General features: G+C 41.7%; 3 protein-coding genes across 7 annotated transcripts; all 3 read right to left on the bottom strand.

The window, feature by feature from the left end:
- Positions 1 to 417: 417 nt before the first annotated feature.
- depdc1a (DEP domain containing 1a) lies at positions 418 to 6,825 on the bottom strand. Of its 2 annotated transcripts, XM_072437971.1 has the most exons (12): positions 6,638 to 6,825; positions 5,913 to 6,178; positions 5,671 to 5,824; positions 5,432 to 5,547; positions 5,226 to 5,356; positions 5,095 to 5,142; positions 4,881 to 5,018; positions 3,636 to 4,529; positions 3,043 to 3,215; positions 2,792 to 2,968; positions 2,010 to 2,222; positions 420 to 1,166 (listed from the first exon to the last, which is right to left on the bottom strand). In XM_072437971.1, the coding sequence occupies exons 1-12, from the start codon at positions 6,683 to 6,685 to the stop codon at positions 1,044 to 1,046; spliced, it is 2,481 nt and encodes an 826-aa protein (XP_072294072.1). In that variant the 5' UTR covers positions 6,686 to 6,825; the 3' UTR covers positions 420 to 1,043. The 2 variants fall into 2 exon arrangements, with proteins under 2 accessions (XP_072294073.1, XP_072294072.1); XM_072437972.1 differs by lacking the exon at positions 3,636 to 4,529 and having other exon boundaries at positions 418 to 1,166.
- A 1,627-nt stretch (positions 6,826 to 8,452) lies between these two features.
- On the bottom strand, positions 8,453 to 14,056 carry LOC140353776 (elongation factor 1-delta-like). 2 transcript variants are annotated; one of them, XM_072438510.1, is made up of 9 exons: positions 13,961 to 14,056; positions 10,782 to 10,908; positions 10,563 to 10,634; positions 10,283 to 10,333; positions 9,462 to 9,555; positions 9,250 to 9,362; positions 8,968 to 9,165; positions 8,699 to 8,893; positions 8,453 to 8,577 (listed from the first exon to the last, which is right to left on the bottom strand). In XM_072438510.1, the coding sequence occupies exons 2-9, from the start codon at positions 10,902 to 10,904 to the stop codon at positions 8,539 to 8,541; spliced, it is 885 nt and encodes a 294-aa protein (XP_072294611.1). In that variant the 5' UTR covers positions 10,905 to 10,908; positions 13,961 to 14,056; the 3' UTR covers positions 8,453 to 8,538. The 2 variants fall into 2 exon arrangements, with proteins under 2 accessions (XP_072294611.1, XP_072294612.1); XM_072438511.1 differs by lacking the exon at positions 10,283 to 10,333.
- On the bottom strand, positions 11,138 to 12,686 carry LOC140353775 (uncharacterized). Of its 3 annotated transcripts, none has more exons than XM_072438508.1 (2): positions 11,597 to 12,686; positions 11,138 to 11,566 (listed from the first exon to the last, which is right to left on the bottom strand). In XM_072438508.1, the coding sequence occupies exons 1-2, from the start codon at positions 12,476 to 12,478 to the stop codon at positions 11,165 to 11,167; spliced, it is 1,284 nt and encodes a 427-aa protein (XP_072294609.1). In that variant the 5' UTR covers positions 12,479 to 12,686; the 3' UTR covers positions 11,138 to 11,164. The 3 variants fall into 3 exon arrangements, with proteins under 3 accessions (XP_072294609.1, XP_072294610.1, XP_072294608.1); XM_072438509.1 differs by having other exon boundaries at positions 11,138 to 11,563; XM_072438507.1 differs by having other exon boundaries at positions 11,138 to 12,685.
- Positions 14,057 to 14,957: the final 901 nt, after the last annotated feature.

The raw sequence follows: 14,957 nt of genomic DNA, 5'->3' as shown, positions 1-14,957 counted from the left end.
CCCGGTATGCACAAAACGAAGCCCAAAATGTGCATATGCATTTTTACACACAAGGAGCGTGAGCTATTAAAAAAAATACGTGGCGTGAAAATGTACAGACTTCCGCACTCCTTTATAAATGGAGGCCCCAGGTCTGTACCAGGACTAAACCAGAATCAAAATAGGTCTAAAGACAAATTAAACAAGGACTAAACCAAGACCAAACCCAATCTAGACTAGTGCTAACCCAGGATTAAACCAGTAAACCAAATGTATTTATTTTTATATGTAAGATGAATCAAGGGCCACATTCATCACTTGAGGGCCGGATTTAGCCCCCGGGCCTAATTAAGAGCACCTTTTTTTAATGATAAAATAAAAATACCAAAGTTCTGTTGACATTACTAATCAGATTTATTTCCCAGTACGTTGCATAGTAAAAAATGTAAATTATGTCTGAAGAAAAATGCCAAAATACTGTTAGTACGAGCATGTAACACAAGCTTAAATTGAGGTAAAAATAGAAAGACAAATACCGTACTTCATGTACAAGAAAGTATTAAGTTAAGGATCAAACAGGAAAAAACTTTAAAAGCAATTACCTAAATGATTTGACAGAGCATCTAGTATGATTTTTTATACCTATATATGTATAACTATATTCAGGAGTGTAAAACAAAAAGCTCTTTTAAATAATTATAAATAAAACGTTTTCAGAACAACAGTCTTACACGGAATGACTAAATAGTGCAAAAAACATTTTACAGGAATTAATGACAAAACAATAAAAGCCTTCTAAGAAAACAGGTAATTACACTACAGTAACAACATCTGAATAATTAAGCTTAAACCATTAGAATCTCCCAATGTCATTTGATAAATTAAAATAGTCCAGAACAAAAAATATTGCATATTCAGTTTTTCAAACGACGCCGACGTCCCAAATGTACCAAATACAGTTTAAATGTGAACTAGTGGTACATTTACACAAAGCCCTAATGTACAATAAAAACAACAACAACTGGATCTTTAGTCAAACTTCATCCCTCTACAATAAAAAACATTTAATTCCTGATACTAAAAACTTTGGTCTTCTTGATGTTCAGGAGAGGAGGTTTGATTTTTGGCTTGTTCTTCTCTGTGGAAGGAACACGGCGACTGTAGATGTCGGGATACTGCTTCTGAAACTGAAAACAAACAACACATTAACGAAGGCTTTTAACACATTAACTAAGGCTTTTAAACACAATAAATAAGACTTAACACATTAACGAAGGCTTTTAACACAGTAAATAAGACTTTTCATTAAGACTTTTAACACATTAAGGCTTTAAAACACATTAACTAATACTTTTAACACATTATCTAAGACGTTTAACACATTATCTCAGCTTTATATTTGTTTTGTAATGGGTTAAAAAGGTGCACTATGTAACTTATCCCTTCTGCTTTTCTTTTAAATCTTGCGATGATCATTGAAAAACACATTTAATATTTAAAATTAACTGAATCGAGGAATTCAGTCATAAGCTTGCTCCAGTGCTTACAATCATCATCAAGCAAGCTAGTTAAAAAAAATCAAACTGGATCTTTGTACTACACGTGAGGTTGTTTTGGGTGTTTGCATGTTGAGTAAAGAAAGCTAATTTCAATGAGGTCACGATACTGAAAAGGACTACGATAAAGGCACTTAAGTACGGTCTGTGATATCAATATTATTGCAATTTGAATATACTTTTGACACAATAATTTCAGAGACATTAAAACAAATATGTTCATCTTCATGTATTGGTCAAACTGTCAAAATAAAATCTATATCTATTCTAATTTAGATTGAATAAGTATTTTTATAGTTTGGCAAATATCGTGACGTCGCGCAGCCCTAACTGCAATCTTCAATGTCACCACTTGATGTCGCCAAACGATCACATACGCTGGATAATACAAAGCACCAAACAGTTGCACCTGACTCTCTATTGCAACTAAAGCATTAAAATTATCCCTGCGGTTTGACCCATTTATCTTTTCACCTGTTTCAGTTTTTTCCGCCGGTCCTTCTCGCTTATGTTTTGGTCGGTCAGCAGTGTCTCCAGTAGCTCCTCCATGGCCTGCTGCAAGGACTCGATCTTCTGCTGTTCGAACTCGGCGCCGCTGATCTGACGGCAGAAGGCGTAAATGGGCAGAGGGGCACAGACCTCCTCCATCTCCTCGCCTCCGGCATCACCCGCGGGGCCGACTGGGACCTGAGAAGACACGAGTGAATGCAGTATCACAGCATTATTCGCGTATTACCAGTACAATCGTCTTCTCTGGGTTCTGTGAGATCGTTAAATGATGCCATAACTGTAAGTTCAGTTTAGAGGCGTTTTGGCAGATTCTTGCTCAGTCACTTGCTCCAGGTCCTTTGTACAATGCTGTTTTAAAAATGTAAACGGCACAAGAGAGTTTCTCAGGTTTTCCTCCCGAGATGATTTGCAGACATTCCTCCATTTGATGTTTTGGTCAAATGGACATGAAATAGTTTTATTTACGATAAAAACAAATCGAAACAACAAAAAAACAGTCCATGACCAGGACATGGCAGACATTCAAGCCTATCTAAAATATAGAAAACTTTACTTTTTGGTCAACAGTGCAGTGAAAATCAAACTGAACTGCTAAAACGTTGTGTTTTATTGGGGGAAATATGTGCACTTACTGATGTTATTTAGTGTCACAGAAATATATTCATAAATCCAGCCCCCTATTACGTTTTTATTCCATATCGAGGCACGGATAAACCCTTCGATTTCCGCGTGTGTTTGGAATGTACCTGCACGGCGCGTAGATACCGGATGTGGTCCCCAATAGCCGTCAGCAAGTACTCCGGGACAGACAGAATGCTCTGCTGGTGGTCCATAAAAAACGACATCAATCTGGTCGCCAAAAGCTCGTCCAGGTCGCATTCCTCGGCACTTCCCAGTACACAGGCCGAGAAAGTGTGGACCATCTAGAAGAACGGAAGGAGGAGCTTTTAACCACGTCCGTAAGGTGCATTGAGTGGGGGGTTTTGTTTGTCCTCACCAGTGTGCGAGTGCCGATGGCTGGGTGGAGGCGGGGCATGTCCACATTTTGGCTGATCCGTGACATCATTCTCATCAGTAGCTGTAGTTTTCGGCGGGACGAGGGCGGAAGCAGGAGCGTGCACAGCTGCAGGGCTTCGATGGCGACGCGTTCACACTGAGGCTGTAGAAGGCCTACATGAACAGGGTCAAATAATGAGACGTGACAGGGCACTTAAGAGGTAACGAGCAGGTTATTACTTGCACCATGATCACATTCATGACTGATGAATGAAAGTATGAATTAATCTGCAAGTGATACATGGTCAGGAGAATTTAGTTGGTTTCTAAAGTGAAGAAAATGTCTGACACACAATATTCTCATCAATAATCATATTCTAATTCTATAAAAAGGACATCTACATCTACATCTAGACTCAGCAATGTTTTGACTAAATTTTATCTAAATGTAGCCCATTTGTGAGAGCTTTGTGAGCACTCTTGATGCAGTTACAACTCAACATGAGACTGCGGTCTATGGTTAGATGTTAGACGCTGTTAGTATGATTAGACAAACTGGAGCACAAGCAAAGACAGATAAAGGAGAGGTCTTACTGTTCTGAGGTTTGGGCTGAGGGAAATGTTGTTTGAACAGTGACTGAGGGTGCTTGGACACGTCCAGTGAGCTGATGCAGCGGCGCGTGACAGTGGGAGCTCGAGGGGTCAGCAGATTGGAGGTGCTGGAGGCAGGTCGAGGTCCTATTGCAGAGGACCCATGGGCTTTGGCAAGAGCAGAAGAGGGGAAAGCGGGACCGGAGGGCAAGAAGGGGGGTGGCTGGGCAGCTGGAGTGTTCACGTCGAGACAGCTGGCGGCTCGTGTTGAAAACCTGCTCTCTTTAGCTTCCTCCTCTCTAGTTTCTACAACAATATCCAAGCAACTTCCAACACTGTGAGGCCTCAAGTGACGCATCTTCTGAGCTGATCTAAGTCCTTTCATAGAAGCCAGGGACAGTCTTTTTCGGGAACGTACTTCCGGGGCACACCCAGAGGTACTAGGAGTAGAGTTGCATGTAAAGTAACTATTGGGTGTTGTAAGAGAAGAACTTTCATTCTTTGTATTTGAGACAGACAATTCCAGATTGTCACTAGATTTAAAAAGGTTTTTCTGACTCAAAGAGTCATCCAAAATAGTCTCCAAGGAGCAACTTCGTGTTCGGGGTCTTAAATAACTTGTAGTGCTCAGGTTTGTGCAGCTTCCCCCTAACGGCGCATCACCCACACCTCCAGCAATGCCATTAAAGGCAGAGTATTGGCTCTGTAGCTTCATCCCAAGCACCTCTCTCATTGGGGACTCCGTCTCATCACATCCTCCTTGCCTGAGCAGCGACAGGAGGAGACACTCTGTGGACAGAAACGAAGCCTTGGCCGGAGGAGGCAGAGATGGGAAGTCAAGCTTCTTCCGTTTCCCAAGTTGCTGAGTAGAAGGTGCCGCAACATAACCGCAAAACACTAGAGACACAGAGTGGATGCAGACAGGAGGAGGCAGGAGGAAACGCAGCAGGCGGGTGTGAATGCAAGCAGACAGGGTTGGGGAGGGAGAAGGTTTAGTTAGTGCAAACTTCACAGTCATAAACAATAGGCTGCACAGACACTTGACAAGCAAACGCCAAAACACACAGCACAAAAAGCTACTAATTTTGTTAGGAATCCACCAATAACGGGAACCACAACCTCTGTTAGCGGTTTAAATATACTTCGAACAAATCAGTACACAAAAGGATATAAGTAACATGGAAAACAAAGCAATCTCAACGTTTGAAAAAGAGCAATTCATTAGAAAGCAATAAATAGTCCACTTACCCAAAACATTGATAAACAACTCATACAGCTCGAATGTGAGCAATGGTTGTGAAAGACTGTAGAAGTAGTCAGACACCGTTTTAAAGACATCTCTCTCAAAGCCAGGGTAGGACGGCTGTGCACTGTCGTACTTTGGCCCTGTAAAGACAAGACACAATACATCACCACAGAAGCTTGTGTAAAACTAAACGAGTAAGTAATGAACACTTCTTACAATTAGCCAAGCTTTTCATAGCAGACAAAACCCAATGTGGCAGATCATCTACATAAATAAAATACAAAGAAACAATTAAGATGGAATACAAGACACGTTTGCTCCGATTAAAGTACACGGATTAGACATACTCGTCTTGTCGTCCAGTGTAACCACTCCGTGTTTGTTGACTTTGGTCATGTTGTGGATGATGTTTTGCGGATTTACAGAGCGGTAATCCAAAACCTGATCAAGTGATGCTGTGCCCAGAATCCTCTGTAAACTAGAGAACAGAAAAAATAGATAAATATCACGACCTGTACTTACTTTTATAAGAGATTTTATAATGCAGCGTTACTGGGTCAGAGTGATATCTTTCCAGATCACACGCTCATCGTCCACAGTCAGCTCGCGCCTCTGTGATGTGCACTCGGCTCCATCCTCTTCTGTGTAGAAAGCAGGGTCCATATTTGCCTGAAAGAAATATAATAAAGAGTTCAATGTGTTAGCTTCAAAACGAGAGATTGTGTGCACTTTCTTATCATCAGGTTTCAGTGAAATAGCAATACAATGTTGAGATTGACAGCATTGTTTTACCTGCGTCTGTGCATCTTTCTCATGCTTTTTGATCGTTCTAAACTTGAATACGTCTTTGTCTCTGAACGAGTGCTTTTTCTTCACTGACCCAGGGGCTGATCCCGGGGTTTGCGATGGACATGGAATTGGCTTCAGGGTCGAAGTTGTAGGGAATCTGTAATCACGCATATCATTTTAGATTGATTGGATTAGACAGGACTTCACAGTATGCATCCCAGATTATCCTTTTATTTCTTTTTTACCTGTAAAGACCATTGTTGTCCTCCAGATCCTCTGTCCCCCAGCGACCTTTCACATCTTCGATCACATGGTTCTTCAGAAACTTCTTCAAAAGCTGCACCGTCTGTTGTCGGGTCACATCGGGACCAAAGTTGCTGTTGTTGCGCAGCAGTTGGTGCAGCCATTCCACAGCCGCAGAGGCAGTGAAGCATGAAGTATGATGTCTGAAATTGTGCCTGTGTTTCTTTAGTGGCATTCCAGCTCGGAAGAGACGAGTCACCTCATTCCACTAGGATGTGCAAACAGAAGGAGACAACAGTGAGTTCACAGTTTCAGAAGACACTCAAATCAAATAACCAACTAAACTAACCATTTCAAATTGTCTGCTGTGGTGGATATAAACAATACAATGTCTAAAGAGTGCAAAGAATGAACAAATAGAGGGAATTTACCACTAAAACCACAACAAAGCAGAAACTAATAAATACTGTTGGGGTTGACATCAGTAATAAAACGTGCCAAATGTAAAGAATGAGAACAAATAGATGGAATTTGCCTAAAAAAAACAAACAAAATAACACACAAGGCAGACTTCACATCCAATCACAAAGTTGAAAACAATAGCCTTGCGCACGTTCAACCCACGCACAGCTGACATGATATAATATAGAGTAATTGTACATAAAATTGACTTTATATTAGGTTGAGGAGCCCGTAATCTGAGCTCGTTGGAGTCTGTGCAACTTACCAGCTTCGTGGCTCGATAAGGTCCCGGAGTTACAACGTGCGAACTCATCTTTAGTGAACCAAACCAAACAATCTAAACGCATTTAGCCGTAATGTGGTCAAAACATCAGCGTAGAGCAGCCGAGCGGGGGTCCGAAGCACATAATGGTCCCTTCTTCGTGCTTTTGAGAAGCGACGCACAAACCACTCGACTCCGTCTGTTCAAAATTACGAGCTGCGCCGATCTGCAACGTGATTGGACACGCGCGGGATCACGTGTCGCGGTGAAACAGGAAGTAGTACGGCGAATACGTTGAATTTATTAATTTGATTTCACGGATCCATAAAATTAACGTTTGATTTATTCAAATAGAAATCTATATTTATTCACACAGAAATCTATATTTATTCACACATAAATAATTATGAAATAAATACATTAAAAAACGTTTATACATCCAGTGTTCCAAGAAGTGACGCGCCTCAACTTTGTTTTGACCAGACAGATAATGGCAAAGGTTAAGTCTGAGTACAATGGCTTTGTGAGTGTTCAATGGGCTCACTACAGAGAGGGCTGGACCGACACCACCTCCTTTAAAATGCAAATGCTCACAAACACTAGTAGCCACCATTATAGTAGAAAAAGCTTCAGTTGTAGTCATCTGGACTCAGTTAGAAAAAATAGACGTTTCGACTCTCATCTCATCTCTGCTAATCAGGTTCTCAGGGTGGTTGAGCCAGGGTCTCACAAAGACAAAGAGGATTCTAATAGGCCATTAAAATTCTGAATAGGCTAGCTCGGTAGATACAAGGAGTTTCTGTTGAAACAAACAACTCTTTCTACTTCAGGCGGGTCTTATCACAGAACAGTATTAATATCGGAGTTCTCGATCTAAAGCCTATAGAATGAAGCCTAACGTTGTACGGTGGAAGCACCGAACGTCAAAGAAGGAGAGGAAGATGAAGAAGAGTCTCCCTGGAATAAAGCCGGTTGTTGTTGTTGTTGTTGTTGTTGTTGTTTTATGGCGGTTGGCATCCAAGTGTTGCATTACCGCCAGACTTTATTCCCGGTTGGTCTCTGAAACAACAACAACTATTCTAGTCACAAAGACATATCATGACCTCATGGGCTTTGTAACACCAAAGCAATGGAAGGAGTACTTTTACGGACTACGACAGAGTCTGAGGAATAAAGTCTGGCGGTAATGCAACACTTGGATGCCAACCGCCATAAAACAACAACAACAACAACAACATAAATTCTTTTATTGACAATGACTCTTGGATGAGAGTCGAAACGTCTATTTTTTCTAACTGAGTCCAGATGACTACAACTGAAGCTTTTTCTACTATGGAACACGCCTGGACGAATGAGGGATTACACCGACATAGCCACCATTATGCTATAAATCGAGGGGGGGAGAGGCATGAGGGGGACACAAAAGAAGAATTTGAGAGTCAAATTAGCAAGAACATGGAACATAAATCTTTCAGCCAACATTCTATTTTCTTTAGTTAATACTTTATAGTTAGAAGCCATTTTGAGCAACTTGAGCTATGAATTTATTTTAAAAGGTGCACTGTGGACTCTAAAAAATGAAGTCTAAAGAATAAAGTCTGGTGGTAATGCAACACTTGGAACACACCGCCATATAACAACTATGTAACTTTTTGGGTGGGAGATCTTCATGATTAATCTAGTTTTGCCTGGAATGTTCCACAGCATGGCATTGCACACTTAGCTTAGTCTCACATCACCTCTTAAACACTGTAGTCTCCTAATAATTTTTTTAAAAAAGGACAGAAAAATGCTTACTATTCACCAAACTGATCCAACAACAGTGCAATAGAGTTTTATTTTTGTTAACAGTTAACACAATAGAACATAAACAAGGCATGACGTAAAAGAAAAAAAGGCAATTTTCAGATCTTGTTGAAAGCTGCAACATCAACACTCTGGACCTGAAAAACACAATATCGACATTTATTACTACAAGCAAAAGGCAAATTGACCTGGTTCATTTGAATACGATATTTAACTTTTTTTTCTTTTTAATTAAACTAGTTGGCGCACAACACTTACGAAATCTTCAAATTTGGTAATTTCCTCCTCCAGCAAGTCCGTTCCGACCTTATCGTCCTCCACCACACAAGCGATTTGGAGCTTCTTGATGCCGTAACCGACAGGAACCAGCTTGGACGAACCCCATAAAAGGCCGTCCGCTTGCACAGAGCGCACACACTCTTCCAGTTTTGTCATGTCAGTTTCGTCATCCCACTAAAACAGACAACGACAATTTTAGTCAGCAAACAGGACGCCGGGAGGGAAGCAGTACTATCAATCGTACGTACAGGTTTGACATCGAGCATGATCGAAGACTTTGCAATAAGGGCGGGTTTCTTTGCTTTCCTCTCCGCGTATTCCTTTAACCTCTGCTCTTTGATTCGATCTGCCTCTTCATCTTCGTCACTTCCGAAGAGGTCAAGGTCGTCGTCGTCGTCTTCCTCTTGCTCGTCAACGCCGCCGCTCTTCTGCTCAACAGTAGTGCCCTGAATAAAAGCAGAACAGAACAAATTAAATTAAATAAAATGTATCCCAATTCGCTTCCATTAAAATTGCTTGGCTACGCTCACATTTGTGTAGGGGACAGGAATAGAGGGAGCTGGAGCGACAGGTGCAGGCGATTTCTCGAGAACTGCTACTCGACACTCCAGTTTGGAAAGTGCTGCTCGAAGGTCTTCCACCACTGGCAAAACATCACAGCATTGTAACTATTCAAACTATTTAAAACTATTTGACGCCTTGAGGACATGTTAATATGCACAAATCCAACAAACCGGCGTACCTTTGTATAGGCTGCGGTTCTCGTGCTCCAGGTTTTTGATACGAGCGTTAACTTCACTCTGATCTGTTGGGTTATTGCTGTTGGTACTTGTACTCTGCAAAAAAATGTGTTAGTATTTATAAAAAGGCAAGTTTTTGCGTCAGTGCTGTAACGATTACCGTACTTTCCGGACTATAAGTCTTTTTTCATAATTTGGGCCGGGGTGCGATTTATATTTACTTATACTTTTACTCCGGAGCGACGTATGTGATATTATTTGTTATTTTCACACTTGAAAACGCATTTCATACTCCAGTGCAACTTAAATGTTTTTTTCTTCTTCTGATATGCATTTTTTGGCTGGTGCGACTTAAACTCCAGTGAGACTTATAGTCCAGAAAATACGGTATGACTCATTTATAGTAGTTGACTGTACAACTTAATTGTCGTGTTTTATAATCTTTATCTGGACTGTCCAGACTCGAAGACACATGTGAAAAGACCCATTTACAACAAAGAGTGGCATTATAAAATAAAAATAAGAATTTAAAAAATCCTAATTTTCACACATACCGGTACATTAAATATTCTCTATATTAGGAGCCACCATATTTGAACTTTTATTTGGTTGACTAGGCATATAAAAAGTTGTTAGTAACGGCTTTTTTTAATAAACATAAAAGCCTAAACAACATGCCAATAATGGTTATACAAACAACAACAAAACCATGTCAAAAAGCTCGTCAACAGAAAGCGTGGTTAATGAATATTTAATTGACATGCTGTAGTGACATCAGCATGGTTAAAACGACTGCAGGGGCAAACTGTGGTACAGCACTTACGAGCTGTGACTGCTCGTGCTTCGGGAAAGGCTGACTCAGTGCGTTCTTCAGCTGAGGGAAAGAGGGCGGGGTTACAGTAACGGGAGGAGCCAGAAGAAACGGGACACTTGAGGGCCAAAGCACAAAAATGGCTCGTACGAAAGCTGCAGCTGGGGATGGACATGTCAGGTTTGTGTCTTTTTGGCTACGATTCTAGTTACAACTACATTATGATAAAATTTTTCAACAGTTCATAAATCTCAACACATAAAAGGAGTATTATAAAAGTCATTATACTTACTCCGGCTAAAGACTTCTGGATGTTCTCCCTGGCTCTAGCGATGTCTTTTAAAATAGAGTTGGAACCAGGATCCTTTGAAGAAACAAAACAAAAAGTATGCCCCATCTTTAATAATCATTTTGGGAGCAATAAATATTTGTCAGCAAACTAAAACAGCATTTCGGTCTCATCCAGGCCGAATAGTGCAAAATACAAACAGCAGTACAGAGCCGTCCTTACTCCTGTGCTTTGAGATGTACTCGAGGTGCCGCTCATCCGCTCATAGAACAGACGCTCCGCTTCATCGTAGCGAGGTTTATCGAACCAGATTTTCTCCTTGGCCAGGAAGTCCAGAGCGCTCATGGTTCTGAAATGAGAACAACAAATGCAGCAAGTTAAAACATTTGAACAAATCTAGCCACAAATGCTCTGTGAATATGGGAGGCAGCAGGCACCACAAACAAATGCTTGAAATTACTTGAAATAAAAACAGGGATGACACAATGAAAAGAGACATTAAAAAGAATGTATATTTAAAAATCAAATGAGAACAAAAAAGTAACATTATTGACTAAACTGTATTTTTGTAGGGTGAACAAAAAATAAAAAAAATAAAAAACATGTCACTTGAAAATGCAATGAATTGAAAATGGAAAATATAGCAAGAGCAGCTCCGCTTTCTGAGTGTTGCCATACTTCTGCGGGGTTGTGGGGGCGACAGGCGAGACCTCCGTATCAGGTCGGACGCTCTTTGTCTCCCCGACTTGTTCTTTGCGGATACTGTAGAACCGCGCCTCGGCTGCATCGTATCGACACCTGTCCAGCCACAACCGCTCGCTGTCCGGATGAAGGAAGTGACACACGCCCGACACCGGCGCCTCCTCCTTGTCGGAGACTTCAGCGGGCTCCTCTTCCTCTTGAATCGGGTGTAGTGCGTGGAAAACCTCCGCTTTACACTGCGAGACTGCATGTTTCTGCTCCATCACAGCCAGCTCCTCTTCTTCCTCCTCCTCCTCCTCCTCCTCCTCCTCCTCCTCCTCCTCCTCCTCCTCGACAAGACTTTGCGGGTGGTCGCTGCCTCTACCGGTGGAGGGACAGGCGGATCTCTTGGTCGAATTGTTGCTGCACTGGTTTTGATAGAAGGCAGCTTCGGCGCGGTCGTACTGCGGTTTCTCCAGCCAAACGTCTCGGAGCAGCTCCACCGGGACACGCGGCAGCCCGTTAATCGGCTGTCGCGCGGGCGCAGCGTCGTCGTCTTGCGGGACAACGGGGGCGGCCGGGGTCGGCGCGAGGGACTGGTATCCCTCGTCGGGCGTCACGGACATCGCGGTGCGATCGGTTGGAGACGGGATGTTGAGCGAGTTCGGGACCGAAGGCTGTGCGGTCTCGACAAAACGGCGTTCCGCTTGATCGAAGGCGCTTTTGTTGACCCACACTGACTGGACTACGTGATGGCAAGCGACCTGCTCGTTGTGGTGGCATGAAGATGTGGGAATGGGGGCCACATTTGAGGCAGCGGGAGGAGGATTTTGTGTCGGCGCGGACGGAGAGGGTAAAGTGGCCAGCCAACACTGATACCGGCTTTCTGCCCTCTCATACAGGCTCCGTTCGAACCAGATATTGGTACATTCCGACTGCAGCTCAGCCAAACCTGGGCAGGATCGAAGCGTGTGGCCACCCTGGGTTGCGACTTCGTTTTTTGTTTTGTTGACTTTAACCACGGGGCCACTTTCCGCGTTGGATGTGCGTTTTCTTCGCCGGCGTGTTTTTGAGCCGCCGTTCCCCTCGCTGTGTAGGCTCTCTGGAGATGATGAGGTGTCTTCATTTTTTTGCCCACAGTTAGACTTCTCCTGAGCTCCCTTCGCAGACGGAGCGAAGCAGGAGGCCTCCTCGAGCTCGGCTTGATCCATCGAGCCGAGACTGAGCTTCTTGGACATTGTCAACAATCTGTAGGTCGAAGCAGAACTTTGCTGAGTCACACAAGATAAATAAGTCAGAACAAACAAATTAGGATGCTTAGATATCCATCAGATATATAAAAACTACATTAGGAAAATCCATCTGTCAATGACAATGGAAGCTTTTGAAAATGATGTGGTGATTCTTGCAATGTTTTAAATCGTAGTTCAAGAGATTTAGATTGAACTTCTTAGAACATATCAATCCAAATCCAGATGAAGAAAGACAAGTGTATAAATGGTTCACACAGCACTTTATTCAAATAACAATTAGTGGAAAGAAGTCATGCTAGTATGAACATGGGTTTGTGAGATTCATGTTCACAAAACATCAAATTTGCCTCCAGGTTAGTAAAAAAGTATTTTGTAGAAAGTGTTCTTTTATTATAAAAAACATGTGTGCATTATGTAGCTGGAAATATACTGTGTAACATATTGTTTGAACACCAACCTGGTGGAAATCTTCGGAAATAAACAATGAAACAAACATAAATAATAAGCATGCACAAACACTCGACTCACCTTGGTTTACTGTCGCACTTAAAAAGGTGTGGTCCACAACTTTTGTAAAATGGAGCAAAGGAGAGCAAGGAGTGAAACACTTCACAGATCACAGATTCCCCTCCCTTCTGGCGCTGCAGCCGAATCAAAATCTCTTATTTATTATTAAATATGAACACAGGCTAGATTTAGATTTGACTTCTATTACATTTCACATATGTTTCCACTTAATGTACATTTGAACTGCACAGCCTAAATATTACATAGGTTGGTTTAAAGATGGGGAAAAAAAGGAGAATGGATTTTTTGTTATAGTAAAATGATATATTATTACATTGTATGAATATCAGTTTTTCTTTTTTTTTAAAAACAGTTTTGGTCTGAAAACACTTCTTTCATCCATGCTATAAATTACCCAAGAGCTGTCAGGAATTGTCCCATCTACAATTTGATTTTATACATTGGCTATTCGTTGTAAGAAAGTGTTTGAGCATTTACGACCTGACCAATTCCTTCATATAAAAGCAGGAAGTCAATCAAACAATGACTTCATAATGATCTGACTCCTCCTAAAGGGACAGGTTCTGCACATCACGCTCAAGGTCCTTCTGTCACGAACAAGCGGCTGAGGACGGCCGGATGAAATGCTTCTGATAAAAAAAAAAAAAAAAAAAGACTCTGGAGGCGCGAGATGTGAACAAAACACGACGCAAAAATTCTGAAGCGTCTCCCGTTAAATCCACGCCGGGGCAGAGCGTGTCCAGCGGCGGAGCGGTGTGTGTAGCTCTAGCAGCAGCAGCCGGGCTAACAACCTGCGCTAGCCTTTAGCATCGCGGGGCTAATACAGTCGGCGTCACGGGGATTTGCGTCAATAACAGCGCATTTCCACGCACGTCGTTTCGCGTGCGTGTCCGCGAGGGCTTTTGGGTCATCCGTGCCGGGCCAAACACCTTTACTTACGGCTGTTGTGTCCGCGTGGGTCCGGGGCCGGGTGGGTAAGACGCGTGTTTCTCTACAGCCGACAGCGGAGTGACAAGAGGAGGAGGAGGAGGAGGAGGATGAGGAAGAGGAAGAGGGAGGGCAAGGAAGCAAAGAGCGAGGAGCGTCAGCAAATCAAAGCGAACTCACTTTGAAGTCAAATTTAATACAGTCAGTGATTAAATGTCTTGCGCTAAACAGAGTCCATCCACTGTTTTGTTTTGTGGCTGTTTTATTCCAAATGGGTCACATGATCAGAATCACAAGGTTTATTATGAAGGTTATTTTGTGCTTTCATTACGATTATTTTTTCATCGATTTTTTTTTTAAGTAATCGTATTTATAAACAATGAACTACTAGATTATTACTAGATTCAATGTCAAAAAATAAATAAATCTATGTTAAAAAAAATCGTAATAAAAACACAAAATAACCTTCATAGTTTATTGCCAGTGTCAATGAACATAATTCACAAACATAGGACTAGGTGCGACATAAAACAATGAACGATGATAAAACAACCTATATAAGTCAAAAAGAGAAACATTTTAAAGCTGCTATGGGACAAGAATAACAATAGGCTATAAGATAAAAATAAGAATACAATTAGGCTTACTATGTACACAAATTTACAGTTGAATTTATGTAATAAAATATACTACTATGAGCATTTAACCAGTGTTGTATTTTGTATTTGCCAAATTTGCATTTATCCGCGTATGAGTAATTAATGAATTAGCCGGCCTTCGAGGCTTGAATGCACCGAAAATATAAGATAAAATAAGCTTAATTTGTCCCACAATGGGGACATTCCAGAGTTGCAACACAAATACAGACATTCCAGTGTTGCAACACAGATTAAGTACAGAAACTGATTGGGAACAGATAGCTTAGAAATAACTCTTATAATCTTAATATCTGTTTTCACCTACCACCTAACTCCGTCCACTGTATACTGTACATCTGTTTTTTCTTCTT

Source organism: Eucyclogobius newberryi, unplaced genomic scaffold (genome assembly GCF_026437365.1).
Source record: "Eucyclogobius newberryi isolate DKJ021-1_F unplaced genomic scaffold, fEucNew1.0.hap1 SCAF_9, whole genome shotgun sequence".
NCBI lineage: Eukaryota > Metazoa > Chordata > Actinopteri > Gobiiformes > Gobiidae > Eucyclogobius > Eucyclogobius newberryi.
This window is presented reverse-complemented; position numbering and strand designations above follow the sequence as displayed.